The 20,257-nt window shown below is 40.2% G+C and overlaps 1 protein-coding gene across 1 annotated transcript in view; it reads left to right on the top strand.

Moving 5' to 3' along the window:
- Positions 1–676: 676 nt before the first annotated feature.
- The window catches only part of Kif11 (kinesin family member 11), a 47,281-nt gene continuing 27,700 nt past the window's right edge, over positions 677–20,257 (top strand). Inside the window, exons 1-10 of the mRNA XM_034494822.2 lie at positions 677–985; positions 8,341–8,473; positions 8,643–8,740; positions 8,844–8,922; positions 11,455–11,640; positions 11,750–11,874; positions 12,885–12,975; positions 13,434–13,676; positions 16,132–16,227; positions 20,119–20,207. Of these exons, the coding sequence (XP_034350713.1) occupies positions 912–985; positions 8,341–8,473; positions 8,643–8,740; positions 8,844–8,922; positions 11,455–11,640; positions 11,750–11,874; positions 12,885–12,975; positions 13,434–13,676; positions 16,132–16,227; positions 20,119–20,207 (1,214 nt within the window). The 5' untranslated portion in view covers positions 677–911. The remainder of the gene's footprint in view (positions 986–8,340; positions 8,474–8,642; positions 8,741–8,843; positions 8,923–11,454; positions 11,641–11,749; positions 11,875–12,884; positions 12,976–13,433; positions 13,677–16,131; positions 16,228–20,118; positions 20,208–20,257) is intronic.

The following is a 20,257-nucleotide window of genomic DNA, read 5'->3' on the forward strand; positions in this document are numbered from 1 at the left end:
CCTGTGCACGTACAGTTTGTGGTCATTTTAAGATGGGGGCTAGTTTTTCTTTTGTTTTTGGAGACAGGGTTTCTCTGTGGCTGTCCTAGACTCGCTTTGTAGATCAGGCTAGTCTGGAACTCAGAGAGATCCTCTGCCACTCCGCCCGACCTCCGAGGGTAGTGTACCAATAGACAGTGGCTATGCTTAACCCAGAGGACCAGGGATCTGGACTGTGGAAGGCAGGTATTTGGCGAGGTCGTCGGCGCCTTCCCCTTTACCTGCTAGTTACATCAGAGGCTAAGCCACTTTAAGATCCCGTAAAACAGAAAAGCAGCTCCGGGAACTCACTGAGGCGGAGGAAGCAGCCTTACTGTTTCCCCGGCCCCCACCTACACCTTAAGCGGCCCAGTCGGCACCTCCAGAAACCCCGCCGAGTCGTTCGTCACCTCTCCGGAAAACGAGAGGCCTTGGAGGGCGGGCAGGACCCGGCGATCGCGGCGACATAGGCGTCCCAGGCCCCAGAAGTCCGCCAGCAGCGGCACAGCAAGCTCGCACACAGCGTGTACTTCTGCATACACGCTCCAGCCTGCACCACCGTCCTTTCCCTCGGGTCCCGCCCCGTCGTGATCACGGTGACGGCACGGAGTCCCATGATGCCTTGCGCGCCGTTCTGCTATTGGCTCGGCAAGTTGACTCCTTTTTTTAAACTTGAGGCGCCGAATCGTTGCTGATTTCTGCGCGGAGGAGGTTCGTCTTCTCCGACTCTTGCGGGGCGGTGGCCACGGCCAAGAGGCCTGCGTGAACCTCGGGGACGCGGAGCTGCAAATCTCGGTCCTCCTGGCCTGGGCAGCACCGTGCGAGAAGAGGCGGCGCCCGTTTCTCACTGTGTCGGAGTCACCGCCAGGCCGGCAGGTTTTGGCTCGACCGTCATGGCGTCTCAGCCGAGTTCTTCGAAGAAGAAAGAGGAAAAGGGCAAGAACATTCAGGTGGTGGTGAGATGCAGGTAAGGAGAGGCAGAGACAAGTCCGGACGCCGAGGGTTCGCTGGCGCCGTTCAGGAGAGCGATTTGTTTACATTTTCTGAAGGAATCTAAATTATCCTTCTCTAGGCTTCCCATGTTTTGTTCGGTAAAAAATGGTACCATGTTCAGTTCTAAATTAGGGTTTGTTTTGGAAGAGAAAGGATGTTGGTATTGGTTAGAGATAAGCTGCATTCACAAAGAATTTGATGGTTGCTCTTCGCTGAAAAGTGCGTTCCCTTTTAAAAGCCAATGTCGCCGAAAATTTAGCTGTCATTGCCCTATCTACTCCGTCAGCTTGGAAATAAAGTTGTCAGCTTGGAAATAAAGCTTCATACCTACTTTGCATGTAGTTTGGCGCTTGCCTTGGGGTTATTTCCAACTCGGAAAGAGTAATAGTTCTTTATTCTAGATGCAATAGCTTATTCACCTCTATTAACCAAGTAGACATCGCTGAATTTAAGTTAAGCTAAGATGTAAGTGGGTTTATGAAGCTCACAAGTTAATGAAGGTGCATGTCCATGGCACAGCATATTTCCTTTTTTATCTGCCTTTGTTCATAGACCAAAGGGCAGAACTGTGAGAAGAGGGAGGATGTGGGGGTTCAACTCTGCGCGACTGACATCCAAATAACTTACCCATTTTTTTTCTTTTTTTTTTCTTTTTAATTTTTTGAATTCTTGTGATTTTTACCGAGGCTGGTCTGGAACTATTACCGCCGTACTTTACTTCTCAGTCTCTGGGTGGTTTAGTTGGGATTGCTGGGTGACCAGTGTGTGCGCGCCACTGTGTCTTTTTGGTTTGTTGTTTTTGCTGAGACTGGCCTCAAACCCAGATTAGCTCCCTGCCTTAGTTCTGAGTTCTGGAGTTATAAGCAATTCAAGTTTGAGCTACCAGACCCAAGTTTTTAAACTAGGTGTCAGAGAGGAGGTGTGGCAGCAACCTCCAGTCTAACCAAAGATACTTAATTGCTGCACTCTGGAGCTTTTATTAGTTACTAAATTTGGAACTTAGTTTTTAATCCGTAGGAAAGTAAATGCACTTAATAATTTAGCCAAAAAAAAAAAAAAAAAAAAAAAGAATTTAGTTAGGCAGTGGTGGAGAGCACACCTCTGATCCCAGCATTCAGGAGGCAGGGGCAGGTGGATCACTGAGTTGGAGTCCAGCCTGCTCTACAGATCGAGTTTCAAGACAGCACAGGGCTACAAAGAGAAAACTCTGCCTCAGAAAATTTTTACTCTTAATACTGTGTATGTGTGCGGGTATTTGCATACATGAGTGCCTATGGAGAGCAGAAGAAAGCATCACCTCTAGAAGCTAGAGTTACAGGTGATTGTGAGCCACCACTTGTGGGGTCTAGAAACAGAACTCCAGTCCTCTAGAACAACAAGAAGTATTCTTTACATAAGCTAGCTCTAATCCAACAAACAAATGTGTTTTTTTTTTTTTTTACAATTATTTTGCAGTATAATAATTAGGCAGTATTATGTGTACTGTTATTTCTTTTGTTACTTACAAAAGATTTGAGTCATAAAAAGCTTTAAAGAACCCTAACGGTGGGGGTGTGGTGGTACAGGTCTCTAATCCCAGCACTAGGAAGGCAGCGGCACCATTGTAATATGTGCTTTTATTTATTATTCAAATTAAGAAATAAAACATCTCATGTGTCCATACTGTCCTCTTACATTTCAAGTCTTGCTTTTTTTTTTGTTTTGTTTTGTTTTGTTTTGTTTTGTTTTTGTTTTTCGAGGCAGGGTTTCTCTGTGTAGCCCTGGCAGTCCTGGAACTCACTCTGAAGACCAGGCTGGCCTCGAACTCAGAAATCCACCTGCCTCTGCCTCCCAAGTGCTGGGATTAAAGGCGTGTGCCACCACTGCCCAGCAAGGCTTGCCTTAAGAGATTTCTTTTTTTTTTTCACATTTTTTACTAGTGAAAAACGTTTACATGTGTCTGTTATGTACAATAGTTTTAGCATAGGTTTTTCTTGTCTGATTGGTTAGTCTTCTCTCTATCAAGTGGTGTTCCTGGTTTTAAGCTTTAATAAGCAACATATGAGGCTTTCTTATGTTGTACATTAGATTCTCTTTGGTCTTGTGTTTGGTGGCAGGGTCTTACTTTATAGCTTTCTGCCTAGTCTCCAACTCATCTGCATCCAGTCTTGAAGTCAATGCAGTCAGGGCTCCTAGGGCAGTGTCCTGATGTTACCTGTGTGAGCCACCATGCCTGGTTTTGATACTGTTGCCTGTGCCTTTGGTGTCTTTTCCAAAGAATTATTGCTAAACTCAAAGTTGCCAGGCTTTTTCTTCTTTGTTTCTCTAAGTTTTATGGTGTTAAAGTCTCAGGTGCAAGTCTTTGGTCCACTTTTTGTGATGTTAGGTGAGCACTCGGCTTCATTGAATAGTTTTTCTGTCACCGTGTCACAAAGACTTCTGAATGGTTTTGGCTCGTTTGTCTAAAATCATTTGCCCATAAAGGAGAGGGTTTATTTATGAGCACTGGGTTTCACTGGTCCCTGTCTGTCTGTTCCAGTCCTGTACAGTTTTGACTGCTTACACCTTTAGAATAAAATTTAAAAGCAAGAAGTATGAGTCCTGAAGGTTTGTTGGGTTTTTTTGTTTGTTTGTTTTTTGTTTTTGTATGTTTGTTTTTAGTTTTTTGTTTTGGGTATTTTTAAAACAGTCCTAGGTTCCTCTCTAGTGTGTTGATTTTACTGCCTTAGCTCCCCAAGTGTTAGGATTTATCATAACTGGCTTCAATAATGTGTTGTAATTACCATTTAATAAGTCTTTTAAACTACCTGGCTAAATTAATTTATTAATTCTTGATGTTATTTTAAATTAAATTACTTTTGTAATTTTCTTTCTAGACGTTCTTGCTAGGATATATTAGTGCAACTGATTTTTACATGTTAATTTTAAATCTTATATGTGTGTATGATGTGTATGTCAGTGCAAGCATTAATGTGCCACAGGGTGTGTGATGTGTGTGTGTGTATTTGGGAAGTTTGCCCACTTAACTCATGCCCTCAGACTTGACCCAGAGAATGCTTTCACCACCTTACCCTGTTCACCTGCCCTGACTGTATCTCGGTACTTTGTTGAGTTCATTATTTATTTCAGAGTTTTTAATGCAAGGATTTATTTTCATTTATGTGTAACGTGTCTTTATGAATGTATACCATGTGTGTGCCTCTTTGCAGAAGTTCAAAGAGGGCATGGGATCACTTAGAGCTGGCATTGTGTATAGTAGTATTTTGGTGATGATGGTGAGGATTGCCACACCTCCTTTTGCTTCCAGTTATCTCCAGGGTTGTTACACCCACTTTATCCTGTTTAGCTCTCGAGTAAAAACACAGAGACCTGGTGTTTTTATTAAGAAGCTGTTGGCAATGTGCTTGCCAGGTTCTGAGCCATACAACCTGACTAGGCTGTTAATAACCCAGATAAATAAATGGCCCATTACTTGCCATCTGAGTCTTGCTCTGGCTTGCTCTGCTCCATGTGTCCTCATGGTCTCTCTACACCTTTCTTCCTCTTCTCCTCCTATCCCTCCCTGGGATCTGATGCCCCACTTCCACTGTCCTCTCCTGCCCCGCCATAGGCTGATCAGCTCTTTATCATAAAATCAGAGAAGATGGAAAACAATTTTTACATAACATTGAGTCTGGAAGTACTTGACCAAGTCATTCTCTGTACTGTAATCTGATGTCTGGGCACACACACACACACACACACACACACACACACACACAAATAAGCATCTGAATATATAGTTCACAAGACCAACCCCAACATTTGTAACCACTAGACAAGAGTGTTGGGGAATAAGCGCTGCTGGCCTCTGACCTATCCCTACTGCTCCTTTCCCCTTAATTACTCGTGTAGTGGGTTTGGCCTAATGCTGCTTGTATTCTAATGCTAATGTGGATCCTGGAGGGACCCTGCCCCCAGTTGGTTCTGATTGGTAAATAAAGATGCCATCAACCAAAGCCTGGGCAGGGCAGACAGAGGCGGGACTTTTAGGATTCCAGGGCTTGGGACTGAGAGAAGGGAGAGGAGAGATGTCAAGCCTGAGAAGAGTGGAGGACAGGGAGGCATAGCCAGCATGTGAAGGAGCCTGGAGAGTGAGGCCCAGTTGGGCAGCCCTGAGGGTCCAGGGCAGCCAAGGTCGAATATAGAATTTAGTAAGTACTAACTCGGATTATTGGCAGGAGGTTAGGAAGTGGCCCAACTGTTGTGCTGGTTATGACATATCAAAGTATAAAGGCTGTGTGTGTCTTTTCTCTCTCTCTCTCTCTCTCTCTCTCTCTCTCTCTCTCTCTCTCTCTGTGTGTGTGTGTGTGTGTGTCTTTAATTCAGGAAATAAAACATGGGGGCGGGTAACAGGAGCGGGCCACCGGTATTTATATATAAAAAATATTGCAACATACATGCTTTTAAGACTGCATCTACAGGCCAGGCAGTGGTGGTGTACCCCTTTATTCCCAGCACTTGGGAGGCAGAGGCAGGTCTGGTCTATTCCAGGACAGCCAGGGCTATACAGAGAAATCCTGTCTCAAACAACAAAACAAAACAGAAGACTGCATCTATTATGCAAGTCAGGGCCCTGGCAGTTTCTGTTGTCTCCCTGGAAAACCTTTCTGCCAAATTATCTACATTTGACTCTTTCACATTTTAGATTCTGCTTAAATGTCACCTTATCAGGAAACATTTCATAATCACACCAAAATAGTATACTTACCTGTCTTATTACTTCCTATGTCCTTTTATTTTGCTTATTTATTTCTAATTTATTAGTACTTGATATATTTATTTGGTAATTTCTCTTCCAAGTATGTTCAAAGTTCCCTGAGAAGGATTTAGTGATGTTTTTGTTTATTTTTTTCTTTTGAGACAGGATTTGTTGTACTCAGGTGGCCTTATTCTTGAGTAACTTATTTTTCTGCCTCCACTTCTGAGTTCTGGGGTTACTGGTGTGCCCTGCTGTATTTACTGTACATGGGGCTGAAATTGGACTCCAGGCCTGTGTGCATGTTAGGCAAGCAAGCATTCTTATCACCTGAGCTACAGATACAGCAACCCCTTTTAAAAAGATTTTCATTTTTAATTATGTGAGTGTGTGTGTGTCTGTGTGTCTGTGTGTAGGAGTTTGGGTGTCCCTGGAAATCAGAAGATACTGTTGGATCCCCTGGAGCTGGAGCTGCAGGTAATTGGGTACAGTGTGTGCTCTTCACTGTTGTCTATCTCACAATTTGATTTTTGAATTTTGTTTTGTTCACTAGTTTATCATTGCTATTTATCATATAGTAAGTATGTGATGAATATTTGTGTAATGACACAGGATTTAAAAAAATTTAAAAACTTTTAGTATCCTTCTCTTATCATTTTGGTTTGAAATTTTATAATCTGTATTGAGGCCCAAACTGGTGGAGTTAGGAATCAGCAAGAACCTTGCAATTTCTAGTTAGAGGGATTGGGGCAGGAAATAGTACTTGGAAGTACTTGTTTTGGTACATTGCAGTCTCTAAGATACCTCTTGAGGGTTTTAAAAATTCTATTTTCCTTCCTGGCTGGCCTATATCTTGCTATGTAGATATGCTGACTTGTAATTAACTGAGTCTTCCGGCCTATGCCTCCTGGGTGCTGGGATTAATGGTGTGAGTTTTCATAATTTTTAGCAATATGTGATCTGTATAAATTTATTACTCTGTCCTAACAATTTGAATGTCATTCATTCAGGAGCTTAATCTCATGTTCACGTTAGAAAGTAACAGAGATGCTAGGAATAGGAATAGGAATATAATTGGAGAAGCTTTAGTCACTGGAAAGTAAATCCGTGTACTTTTTGGCTTACCTCAACATACATTGGTTTTAACTTGGATTTTAGTGGGCTTTCAATAATGTTGTATATTCTTATGAGTAATATGCATTGTTCCAGGCTTCAGTATAGTGGCAAAATGATAGCATTACTGTTATCCAGGAGTTAAATTTCCCAAGATCACAAAATTGCTCTTCTGACCACTCAGTAATATGCTAGTGAATGGGGTATGGGAAGAGAGGTTGAGGTATGCATCTTAAATAGAGAACACCTTGGTTGTCTAGCAATGAGGGAAAGAGTTTTCTGTGTAGACCTTCCTTACATAATGTGCATACTCAGTGGGGTTAATAACTCAGGCTGTTCCTTTTGGCTCAATTGTGTATTAAGTATGTAAGTATTTTATGGATTCTACTCTGTGGATTGTAGTTCTTGACAGGAATTTATGGGGCCTTATTTGAGGTTTATGGGGAAGAAGAGTGCCATGAGGACAAGTTCCCGAGTTGTGTTTTGAGACAAGTGCATGCCAGCCATACTGCCAGCCAAGCTTTATTCTTAGCCCAAGAAATCACCTTTTTCATTCTTTTCCCCACTTTTAAAAAACATTTATTGGTTGGTTGGTTGGTTGGTTGGTTGGTTGGCTGGCTGGCTGGCTGGCTGGCTAGTTGGTTGGTTAGGTGTACAGTCTAGAGCACAACTTGTGCGAGTAGATTCATTCTTTTTACTATATGGGTTCTGGGGCTTGAACTCAACTCTAAGGCTTGGTGGCAAGCATGGAGTGAGCCATCTCACTCTCCCTCCTAATCCTTCTCTCCCTTTAAAAATGTGTGTTTGTGAGTGGTGTGAATGCATGTGTAGGCCTGGAGTTGACCTTGGATATCTTGCTAGGTGGCCCAGGATCTCTCACAGAACTCAGGGCTTACAATTTTGGCTATTCTAGCTAGCCAGCTTGCCCCAGAGTTCTCCTGTTTTTGCCTCAAAGTGCAGGGATTACAGATGACTTGCACATAGTAGCTTGGCTGTTAAGTGAATTTTAGATTTCTAAACTTTAGTCTTCACTCTTGAAGTGCAATCACAGTTAAGAATATTAGAAATATGAGCTGATTTAATGGCACACACCTTTAATCCCAGCACTGGAGAGGCAGAGGCAGAAGGATCTTTGTGAGTTTGAAGTCAGCCCTGTAAGTTGCCAGACAGTATGGGCTACAGAGAGACCCTTTCTCAAAATAGATAAATCAAGTAGGAATGGAATTCTGAAAAAGATGTTTTTACATCTTATGTTGGCCTCTCTTCTTCTTCTTCTTTTTTTTTTTTGGGGGGGGGGGGTGTTTCGAGACAGGGTTTCTCTGTATAGCCTTGGCTGTCCTGGAACTCTCTCTGTAGACTAGACTGGCCTCTAACTCAGAAATCCGCCTGTCTCTGCCTCCCAAAGTGCTGGGATTAAAGGCGTGCGCCACCACTGCCCGGCAGGAAAGTGTTATTTAAATTAACTGAAAGTTTCTAATTCTGTGTATTTCTTCTTACAGACCATTTAATTTGGCAGAACGGAAAGCTAATGCCCACTCAGTGGTAGAATGTGATCATGCACGGAAAGAAGTTAGTGTTCGAACTGCAGGATTGACTGACAAGACCTCAAAGAAAACATACACCTTTGATATGGTACTTATTTTCTTCTTTTCCTCGATTATTCACTAATGTAAAGTGATTCCATGGAACATGCATGCTTCTGAGCGCTGCCTTCAAGTTTGATGAGCTAGTTTCTAGTGGCAAATTATTAACATGAATGATGTGTTTTCAGAGCTTTTTTTCTTTTTTCTTTTAAAAATAGGTGTTTGGAGCGTCTACAAAACAAATTGATGTTTACCGAAGTGTTGTTTGTCCAATTCTAGATGAAGTTATTATGGGCTATAATTGCACCATCTTCGCGTAAGCAAAACAACTTTCCAAGTTTAGAAGGTTTAGATATGTGTGTTTGCTTTTGACTTAATGCTTTTTTTTTTTTTTTTTTTTTTTTTGAAATATTTAACAGATATGGCCAGACTGGCACTGGAAAAACGTTTACAATGGAAGGTGAAAGGTCACCTAATGAAGTATATACCTGGGAGGAGGTATTTATTGTTTATGACATCCTTTTTATCTCAGTTGTGGCAAAAATTTAGCCAACTAAAATTTGATTATGGACCTCTGTTGAAACGCAGATCAGAGAACCATGTCAACCACGAACCTAAGTTCTTTATTGTACTAAAGTACAGTAAGTAATAGTTTAGTCAAATTACTGTTAGTCAGAATGGGAGAGATAAGACCAATACATACAGTACAGTTAAATGATAAAAAGGGAGGGCCTTTTAGACTCCAGAATAGCAGGTGCAGAATGCAGTCTCTCCCCTACCACCCTGCTTTATCTGTAGGGAAATGATTAACATTTCAAGACCCATAGCAGGTACTAAAAATAGTAAACAGTATGGACATTATATCTTTTCTTACATATGTACCTATGATAATATCTAATTTATAAATTAAGTATAATAAATTTTTATCAATAACAATATAATAAAACTTATATACTATAGTATGTTATTCAAATATGGTTTTTCTGTGTCTCAAAATTTTATTATACTTTTACTTTGTCACTTAAATGAAACAGTTTACATTTTTCTCTTTGATATCCTCAAATTGCCAGAATCACTGCTATTGTGTTTTAGGTGATAGTTTAAAAATTATTGTTTTTGTTGATGATGATGATGATATTATTATTTTTGAGATAAGGTCTTATACTGTAGCCCAGGCTGGCCTGGAACTTATTATATATTTCCCTTGGACTTGTAATATTTATTGTATCTCAGGCTCCATAATACTGGGATACTTTGAAATAAGAGTTAATCAAATATTTAACACAGTCTATCAGAATAATGGATATTATAGCTAATAGTGCTACCAAGTGGCTAATATATAAGAAGCATAGACAGTATAGATACATATTGTCAGAGGGATGATTCATGTCCCTGGCAGGATGGTGTGTAAAAAAAAAATCCATTTTTCCTCCTATGTTAGTTACCTCTCCTTCAGGCCTGGCCCACTTCTTTGAGTCTCCTCAGTATCTTCCTGAGTCTCATTGGAGTCTCTTCCTCATCTTTCCCTGCCTCTCCTTATGTTCTCTCAGTATTTCCCGGAGTCCTCTCTCTTCCTGCTAGTGTCCCATCTCCTGTTTCACCTCATTTGACAAAGGCGTTTTTATTGACAGGTATGATGTTTTGTAAACACTGTAGAGATTCTCTCTACAATGGTGCATTACTTCATCATGCTGCTTAGAATGATGCCCAATTTTTAAATTTAAAAATTTAAATTTAACAGCTGTTTTTCAATATTTTTCCATTTAATATTTTAGATTATGGTTGACTATAACTTAGACTGATATGACTTGATTAGTTGGGTTTTAGTTTTAAATTTGCCTTGCCATAGTTGTCTCTCAGTATCCATGGAGGGTGGTTGATTCTAGTACACACATATACACATATCAAAGTGTGAGGATACTCAAAAGTCTTTTATCAGATGATACGTTTGTACATAAGTTAAATACATACTTTCACATAGCTTAAATCATTCATAGGCTACTTCCGATACCTAATACAATGCAAGTACTATGTAAATAATTGTTATACTCTTTTTATTTGGGGCAGGGGCAGAGTTCTTTATTCTGAAACAGGCCCTTACAAAAGCTTAGGCTGACCTTAAGCTTGTCATATAGCCGAGGCTGACCTTGAACTGACCTTTTCTCTCCTAAATGCTGGATTATGAGTGCTGTATCAGTGCTCTATCTGCGTGTTATCTGCCTGCCTGCCTGCCTGCCTGCCTGCCAGAAGAGGGCATCAGATGTCTTTTTTTTTTTTTTTTTTTTTTTTTTTTTTTTTTTGGTTTTTCGAGACAGGGTTTTTCTGTGTAGCCCTGGCTGTCCTGGAACTCACTCTGTAGACCAGGCTGTCCTGGAACTCAGAAATCCGCCTGCTCTGCCTTCCAAGTGCTGGGATTAAAGGCGTGCGCCACCACCGCCTGGCCAGATGTTTTTACAGATGGTTGTGAGCCACCATGTGGTTGCTGGGAATTGACTGTAGGACCTCTGGAAGAGCAGTCAGTGCTCTTAAATGCTGAGTCATCGCTCCAGCCTTCAGATAGAATTTTTTTTTCAAATTTTTTTTGTGATTGGTAGAATGCAGAACAACTGGATGGGAAGGATTAACTGGCTCTTATTGAAATATACGATAAGCCAGGTGTAATGGCTTGTGCCTGGATGCTATTATTTGAGTGGCTGAGTTAGGAGAATTGCAAATTAGAGGCCAGGCTTGGCTATATAGTAAACCTTAAATAAACTAGACTTAGGTATGATGGTGTGCATCTGGGCAAAAGTGTCTCAAGTGTGGTGCCAACCTGGACAATTTAAGGGAGACTCCTGTATCTAAAAAGAAAAGCAGGGATGGGAGGTATAGCTGAGCCGTAGAGTACTTGCCTAATATGTGTAAGTCCTTCGGATCAATCCTCAGTGCTGCAAATACAGTGATAAACTCTGAAGGAAATCTTTGTCATATTTTAACTATATAGTAAATGACATTTTGAGTTCATTTTAATTCTTATTAATATAATTTCAGGATCCTTTGGCTGGTATAATTCCACGCACTCTTCATCAAATTTTTGAGAAACTTACTGATAATGGCACTGAGTTTTCAGTTAAAGTGTCCCTATTGGAAATCTATAATGAGGAGCTTTTTGATCTTCTTAGTCCATCTTCTGATGTTTCTGAAAGGCTGCAGATGTTTGATGATCCCCGGAACAAGGTAACTCGGGGTTTGAGAAGGAAAGTTCCCAAATTTTACTGTACAAGTCTTTTAAAAGTCAGTGTACTTTTCTTTATAAAGTAATAGATGTTCTTTGATATCTGATCAGAGAGGAGTGATAATCAAAGGCTTAGAGGAAATCACAGTACACAACAAAGATGAAGTCTACCAAATCTTAGAGAAGGGGGCGGCAAAAAGGACAACTGCAGCAACCTTGATGAATGCTTACTCTAGGTAAGAAAACCACCCTGTTCTTTGCTCTGTTTTCCATTTAGTACAACTTTGGAGGCATCAAGTTAGGATGGGTCAGGGAATTGGGTCACATAGTAGATTTGGAGCTCTAAGGGAGTCCTTGGTACTTGGCATCAGATTCATAAAGAGTCTGGCAATACTGGAAGATTGAGAGGAAAACAAAGGCCGGGCAGTGGTGGCGCACGCCTTTAATCCCAGCACTTGGGAGGCAGAGGCAGGTGGATTTCTGAGTTCGAGGCCAGCCTGGTCTACAGAGTGAGTTCCAGGACAGCCAGGACTAACACAGAAAAACCCTGTCTCGAAAAAACCAAAACAAAAACAAAAAAGAAAGGAAAACAAAGAAAAGTTAAATTAGTGCAGAAGTATTAATGTCTCAAAGACCTTCAGTTTCAAACGATGGTGTGCTGGGTGTGGTGTGGTGGTTCATATATGAAATTCCAGCATTTGGGAGGCTGGGGAAATGGTCATGAGTTGTTGATGAGCTGTGCTTGTGTAACTAGGCCAGCTTGGGCTGTACAAAGCACAAACAGCCTTTTCTTATTGTCTTTAACCTTTCTGTTGACTCAAAAACCAAACCAAAGCAAGGTGGTGGCACACACCTTAATCACAGCACTTAGGAGGTTGAGGCAGGTGGAATTCCAGGCCACCCCAGGCCCATGGTGTCTCAAAACCAACAAACCACAAACCAAACAAAAGATTTGAACAAAACTATGTCTTCTGGGCACCCAGGTTAAATTTTAGGATGAAATGTGTAGAGCCTGGGGATGGAACCCAGGAACTGCAAAAGTCCTAGAATAGTTTTGATAGCTTCTTTGATAGGATCAGTATTGTAGATATCAGGTAGAATTTTGTCCTTCCAAGTTGTATTTTCTGATTGGTGATGTCTTGGCCCTCCCTGCTGCGTTCAGAGCTTCCTTTCCTGCTTTTAGTATTTGATAGGGAACAAATAACATTCCATTATAATGAGTAGACAACTTGATCTTGTTTTCTAGTCGTTCACACTCAGTTTTTTCTGTTACAATACACATGAAAGAAATGACAATTGATGGAGAAGAGCTTGTGAAAATTGGGAAGTTGAATTTGGTAAGTATCCTGCCGTGATGCCACTGTGCTATTCTTTTTTTTTTTTTTTTCTTTTTAAGATTTATTTATTTTATATATGTGAGTACACTGTCATTGTCTTCAGACACACCAGAAGAAGGGGCATCAGAACCCATTACAGATGGTTGTGAGCCACCATGTGGTTCATTCACATGAGAATTGAACTCAGGACCTCTGGAAGAGCAGTTAATGTTCTTAACCTCTTAGCCATCTCTCCAGCCTCACTTGATTACTTCCTAGAGAAACTTGGAATTCTCACTTATGTACAGTATTTTCATAGTTACTTTATCAATTAGCTTTGAAGTAGAGGAAAGAATTTGTTTTGGAAAATTTATTTTGCTAGCGATTTAGAACATTGTATATATAATGAAATATATAAAAGAATACAAATCTTTGAATCCAAATACAATAGATTGACTTTTTTTTTTCTTAAATTAAAGGTTGATCTTGCAGGAAGTGAAAATATTGGGCGTTCTGGAGCTGTTGACAAGAGGGCCCGGGAAGCTGGAAATATTAACCAGTCCCTGTTGACTCTGGGAAGAGTTATTACTGCTCTTGTGGAAAGAACACCTCATATTCCTTATCGAGAATCTAAACTAACTAGAATCCTGCAAGACTCTCTTGGGGGACGCACAAGAACATCTATAATTGCAACCATTTCCCCTGCATCTCTCAATCTTGAGGTAAGCCCTTTGAGAGAAAGCAGCAGCCCTGGGAACTAAAGCCTTTCTTAGCTGTCCATATTTTTAAAATTCATTTACTGGCTTCATTCTATACTATAATATAGAACAATCTGGTACAATAAAAAGCCAGTTATGACTTCCAAAGTAGTTTTTTACTCCCCTCCCCTCCCCTCCCCTCCCCTCCCCTCCCCTCCCCTCCCCTCCCCTCCCCTCCCCTCTTTTCTTCCTTTTGGGGGCTAGTTTTCTTTTGAAATAGGATTTGTGATGTCTTTCAGGCTGACCAAAAACTCATGATCTCCTTGCCTTAGCTTCCATAGTGCTGTGATGGCATATACTGCCAAACTGGTTCAGAATTTTAAATTTATTTATGTTTTTTTTTTTTTTTTTTTTTTTTTTTTTTAAATGTAAGAAAGCTCTGTCTGCATAAACACCTACATGCCAGAAGAGGGCATCAGATCCCTTATGAGATACCATGTGGTTGCTGGGAATTGAGAAAAACTACAAGTGTTCTTAAACACTGAGCCATCTTATCAGCTCTGGATTCACAATTTTAAATATATATATATTCACTCATTTGTTTACTTATTTTGTATGTGTGTATATGTTGGGGTGGGGGTCTACAGATAGGAGTCAGAAAATAACTTGTGGCTGTCAATTCTCCCCTGTGGGTACCAGTAATCATGCTCAGGTCATTTGGCTTGGTGGCAAGTGCCTTTGCTCAGTGAGTCATCTTGCTAGCTTACATTCTTTAAACAAACAAAGATTGCTGGGGCTGAAGAAATGGCTCAGTGGTTAAGAACTTAGCCTGCTCTACCAGAGGACCAGTGTTTGATTTCCAGCACCCACGTGATGACTCACAACTCTTCGTGACTCCATTCTTAGGGATCTGTTGCCCTTTTCTGGTGCCTTAGGCACTAGGCCTACACATGGTGCACAGATATACATGCAGGAAAAATACTCATGCACGTTAATAAAAAGGATTGCTGAATGTCATTAGTGATGAGTGGTTCCGGAGGAGTGCATTGAGGACTTAGACTGAGTTAAGTCCTTTTGGAGCACTGAATTCTTGTACTTAGCATGCTATTTTCATTATGTTATGCTTTGTTAAAAGTTTTCTACATATCAACATTTCTTTCTTTTTTTTTTTTTTAAGATTTATTTAGTTTGTATATGTGAGTGCACTATCGCTGTCTTCATGCACATCAGAAAAGGGCATCAGATCCCATTACAGATGGTTGTGAACCACCATGTGGTTGCTGGGAATTGAACTCAGAACCTCTGGAAGAGCAGCCAGTGCTCTTAGCCACTGAGCCATCTCTCCAGTCCACACTTGATTCCTTTTTATGGGTGCTAATTAACTATGTGGATAAAGGTATTGTGTAACACTGTTTCTGGAATCTCATGAACAGATATCTACTTATCTCAGAGAACACATGCCAGACCAACGTAAAGATATCACCAGAGCTCAACTTGGTGAAATAATGGATTTTATTGGGGTTACTTATGGTAATATGGGTGAGAGATTATTTATAGGATCAGAAATTACTCAAAAACATCTGCATCACCAACCCCTCCACCCCACCCCATCCTCGGTGTGCATCTGCTCATGACAGCTTAACTTGCATACAGCTCAACAGGCTGACAAATGTCTCTTTCAGGTGGGTGGGCTGGTGTCTGCCTCTTCCAGGCAGCAAGGTTTGTTTAGGAGTAGTTCTGCTGGACTGAGAGTGTCTCTCTGGGAGGGGCCCACTGTGTTTAGTTCAGGGACGCTCTGGTCTGAGGGTATCTCTCAGTAGTTCTTACTACTTATAATATCCTTAGAGAGGGAGGGGCCTGGTGTATCTGTTTCAGAAACTTCTGAAACTTGCACTTTTTTATTTTCTAATCTTCCCTGCAATATAGAATATAGTAAAACTACCCTTTAGAACATCATCCTAATGAATTTCCTTCCAAGATGAAAGATTTTATCTTTGAGAAAATTGTTATATAAAAGGACATTTTGTTTATTCACCAGCTGGTGGAATTCATTGAGTTTAAGACCTGTGTAGGTGGCTTGAGCTGGCTCTGCTGGTAAAGTGCTTGTCATACAAGCATGAGGAGGCCCAAATTCAGATCCCCAGTTTATACATCAAAGCTAAGTTTGGTGATGTAGTTCTGGCTTTGGGAACTCACTGGCCAGCCAGTCTAGCTAGATTCAGGCACGTTTCAGGTTCATTGAGAGGCACCACCTCAAAGGCTGAGAAGGAGAGTGATGAAGATGTTCAACCTTGTCCTGATGGCTTTCATACTCATGCACACATACAGCACACACAAGGATAAAATAGTCCATAAATAGATCACACATTAAACACACATAGAAATTATGATTGTAAGTTATGCAGTACATTTTAAATAAGAGTGTCTTTATTTTCATCTTCATGCCCTCAGTAAGTATTAACTTTCCTTTTTATAACAGGAAACTCTGAGTACATTGGAATATGCTCACAGAGCAAAGAACATAATGAATAAGCCTGAAGTTAATCAGAAACTCACTAAAAAAGCTCTTATTAAGGTAATTATGATTTTGTTTGTTTCTTTGGTTTGTTTTGGGTTTTTACAGGGTTTCTCTGTGTAGCCCTGGCTGTCCTGGAACTTGCTCCGTAGACCAGGCTGGTCTTGAACTAAGAGATCCACCTGCCTCTGCCTCCCAAGTGCTGAGGGTTAAAGGCCAACCTAGGAATAACAACAGATCACTGTTAATGACATAAAGTACACCTGATGTTAGACTGTTTTTCTACCACTGATGTGTTGACATCCCTAACTTTATAGTGCAGTTGACACCCTTGGAAGCATTTGTGTTTATAATTTTAGTTTGCTTCATTGTGGGAAAATGTACACACCATGACATTTACCTCTTGTTAGCAGTTATTTCAGTAGTTTTTAAAATACATTAATGTAGTTGACCAACATCTATATAGATGCGCTTTTAGAAAAAGGTTAACATGTAGTTTCCCTTTTTATAATGAAGTGGCCACTGATGTCTCCCTAGCCCCACTCTGTTTTGTTCTTGAGCAGAATCATTTGTAGCCCAGGCTGGCCTGGCATCTGTTTCCTTATGCTCCTGTGCAGCATCTTTTGTGCTGGGATTATAGGCATGAACCACCATGCCTGGTTTATCAATATATTCTGTAGATAGTTTGCCTTTCTCATACATTTCCTAGAAGGAGAATCATAAACTATTTGGCCTTTTGCTTTTTTCTTTTACTTGGTATAACATTTGAGATTTTAAAATGCTGTTTAAAAGAGGTAAACGCCAGAGAGGTTTCTGTGTTGCCTGCAGATGGCGGCAGTTATTAACTTGTCATTTTAAATACAAGGTGTTACTTTTCTCTAGTTCTAAAAGTGATGTAATAATTCAGGGTTGATTGTGTTCTAATAAAAATTAAAGATGCAATACTACATTTGGAGAAAAGAATTGAATTCACACTTGATACAATGTCATTTCAAATATTAGTAATCAGAAACGGAACACAAAAGGTTTAGTGAATAAATACACTTTACTGGTTTATGCAATATATCAATAAGTGACATAAGAGTTTAAGAACAGCATTTGATGTCTGCTAAACTCCATTAAGGTATATCATAAAAATACATTTGAAAATATGCCTAAAAAAATAAAATGTTGTTTATATTAGTAGTTTATTTCTTTATATTGCTGAATAATATTCCATTATATGGATAATTCTATATACCAACCAATTGATTATTTCCAAAAATGCCATAAAATACTCACAGAATTTTCTCCTCTCTTCTTAATTGTAATTCCTGTACTCACTAGTCTGTTCTGTAGAATTTTGTAGTTTCAGAAGTATTATTGAAGGAAATTGTATATAGCACATAAACTTTTGGAGTTGTCTTTTTAAATGTTGTATTATTCTCTGGAGATTCACTGAAATTGTCAATGAGTTTTGATAGTGTCTTTTTAGTAGTATTTTATGGTATTTGTGTGCTAGTTATATAATTTGTGTGAGCATCGTGAATGATTTATTGAATTTTTTGTTTCAAATGAAACTGCTGTTTATATTAATTCATAGGCATTTGTGTAAACAAACATGTCTTACTTTCTGTTCTGATTGCTATGAGGAGACATCATGACCAAGGCTACCTATAAAATAAAGCATTTGGTTGGGGACTTGCTTCTGGTTTTAAAGGGTTTAGTCCAAGATCATAGTGGGGAGCATGGTGGTAGGCAGGCATGGCACAGAGCTCACATCTGATATGAAAGATGGAGGCAGAGCAAGAGCAAGGCTGAGTCTGATACAGGCTTTTGAAAGCTCACCCCACTGACTTACTTCCTTCAACAAGGCCACCTCTCTCACTCCTTATTACTGTGTGTTCATCTGTGTGCATGCCATGGCATGCATGTGGAAGTCAGAGGACAGCTTTTAGGAGTCTGTATCATCATAGTGGGTTCCCGTGGTTCTCAGGCGTCTGTGGCAAATGCTTACCAGCTAAGACTTCTCCTCTGGACTTAGGCTTTCATTCCTTTGTGGTAATTGTCAGAGTGAATTTGCTGTGATACATGGTAACTGAATGCTTCAGTTTTTAAGGAAAAACTAAAGTAGTTTCTTGTGATGGGGTGAAGTTGAATCTCTGAAGCTCAGGCTGGCATTGAACTTATAATCCTCCTGCCTCTGCTTCCCCAGTGCTGGATTTACAGGCATGCACTCTCTGCTCCGCTCTGCTAAACAGTTCTTAGTGGCTATATAACTTTGCCTTCCGACAAGCAAGGTAGGTAATGTAGTTTCTTCACATCCTCATCCACATTTGGTGAGACAGCTATTTTTCACTTTAGCCATTCAGAAAACGTGGTAGGTTTTATCTGTGTCACTTGGTCTACCGAACTTTCTCTAATGACCAGTGATGTCAAACATATTCTTGTGCTTGCTTACTTGCTATTCATATGTTCTTTTTTGTTGTTTGTTTTGTTTTTCAAGATGGAGTTTTTCTGTGTAGCTTGGTCCTAGAACCCACTCCTGCAGACCAGGTTGGTCTCAAACTCAGAGGTCAGCCTGCCTCTGCCTCCTGAATGCTGGGATTAAAGGTGTGTGCCACCACCATCTGGCTCAGATGTTCATGTCATTGGTGGCATGTTTATTCATGTCTTTAGCACTATTTTCCAATGGATTATTTGTTCTTTTATTGAGGCATTTTAAAGGGTTTTTTTTAAGATTTTTTTTTTTAAATGTGTATGGGTGTTTTGCTGGCATGTGTGTGTACCACATGTTTGCTGTGCCAGTAGAAGCAAGAAGAGAGTTAGTCAGCTTCCTTGGAGCTAGAGTTAGTTATAGATGTCTGTGAGCCAAATTGTGGCTGCTAAGAATGGAGCCTAGGTTCTCTGGAAGAACAGCCGGTGAGCCATCTTAACTGCTGAGCCAGCTTTCCAGCCTTTAGAGTTCTAATATATTTTAGTTACTTTGCTACATATAAAGTTTTCTGGATATCTGATGTTTGTAAACATGGTTTCCTCTTTTGTTGAATGGCTTTTCATCTTCATACAGGCTTTCGCAGAGCAAAAGCTTTTAATTTTTGTGTTGTCTAGTATATCAAATTTTCTAGATTTATATGGACCTATTTCTGGACTCTGTTCTATTCCATTCATTTACTCTTCTCTTCTTCCACCAATACTACTTAGTTTTAATAACTGTAGTTATGTAAAATTCTCAAAGGTTGTTCTGCTTAGTTTTTTTGCCAGCATGACACAAGCTATAGTCATTTAGGAACAGGGAACCTCTATTGATAATATATGCCCAAGCCAAATTGGCTTATAGGCAAGCTTGTGGGTTATCTTTTTTTTCAGTTAGTGATTGATGTAGGAGGGCCAAGCTCACTGTGGGCAGTGCCACCCCTCACAGATGATCCTGGGTTCTATAAGGAAGTAGGTAGAGCAAGCCATGAGGAACAAAGCCAGTGAGCAGCACACCTCCATGGCCTCTGCTTGAGTCCTGTCTCCAGGTTCCTGCTCTGCCTTTCTTCAGTAAGGGAGTGTAAGCCTGAGTAAAGTTCCCTTCCCAAGTTTTGTCTGGTCATGGTGTTTTATCACAGCAGTAGAGATCTTAATTATTTAATGGTGGATATGAGTTTATAATGAAAACATTTAAAGAATTTTATTAAGGCTATTGAAAGGCTATTTCTAAACAAATTAGCTAAAACTATAGTTATAGCTGGGGGTGGAGGTCTACACATGTGATCTTAGCATTTCAAAGGCTGAGACTGAAGATTGCCAAGGATAGCCTGGGTTATGGAACGAAATCCTTTTTTTAAAAAAATATGATTATAACTTTTTTATGTTTGAAAATCATAAAAGGCTAACATGTTTTATTTTATGCATATGCTCTCCATGCTGATGATAGAACAAAACCAAACTCACTCGATACCAATGTGTAACATTCCCCTTGCATAGGAGTATACAGAAGAGATAGAGCGTTTGAAGCGAGACCTTGCAGCAGCTCGTGAGAAAAATGGAGTCTACATCTCTGAAGAAAGTTTTAGGTAAGACTTTGGTTATAAAGTTTTTCGAGACAGTGTTTTTCTGTATAGCT

The sequence above is a fragment of the Arvicanthis niloticus genome, chromosome 1 (assembly GCF_011762505.2).
Source record: "Arvicanthis niloticus isolate mArvNil1 chromosome 1, mArvNil1.pat.X, whole genome shotgun sequence".
Lineage (NCBI taxonomy): Eukaryota > Metazoa > Chordata > Mammalia > Rodentia > Muridae > Arvicanthis > Arvicanthis niloticus.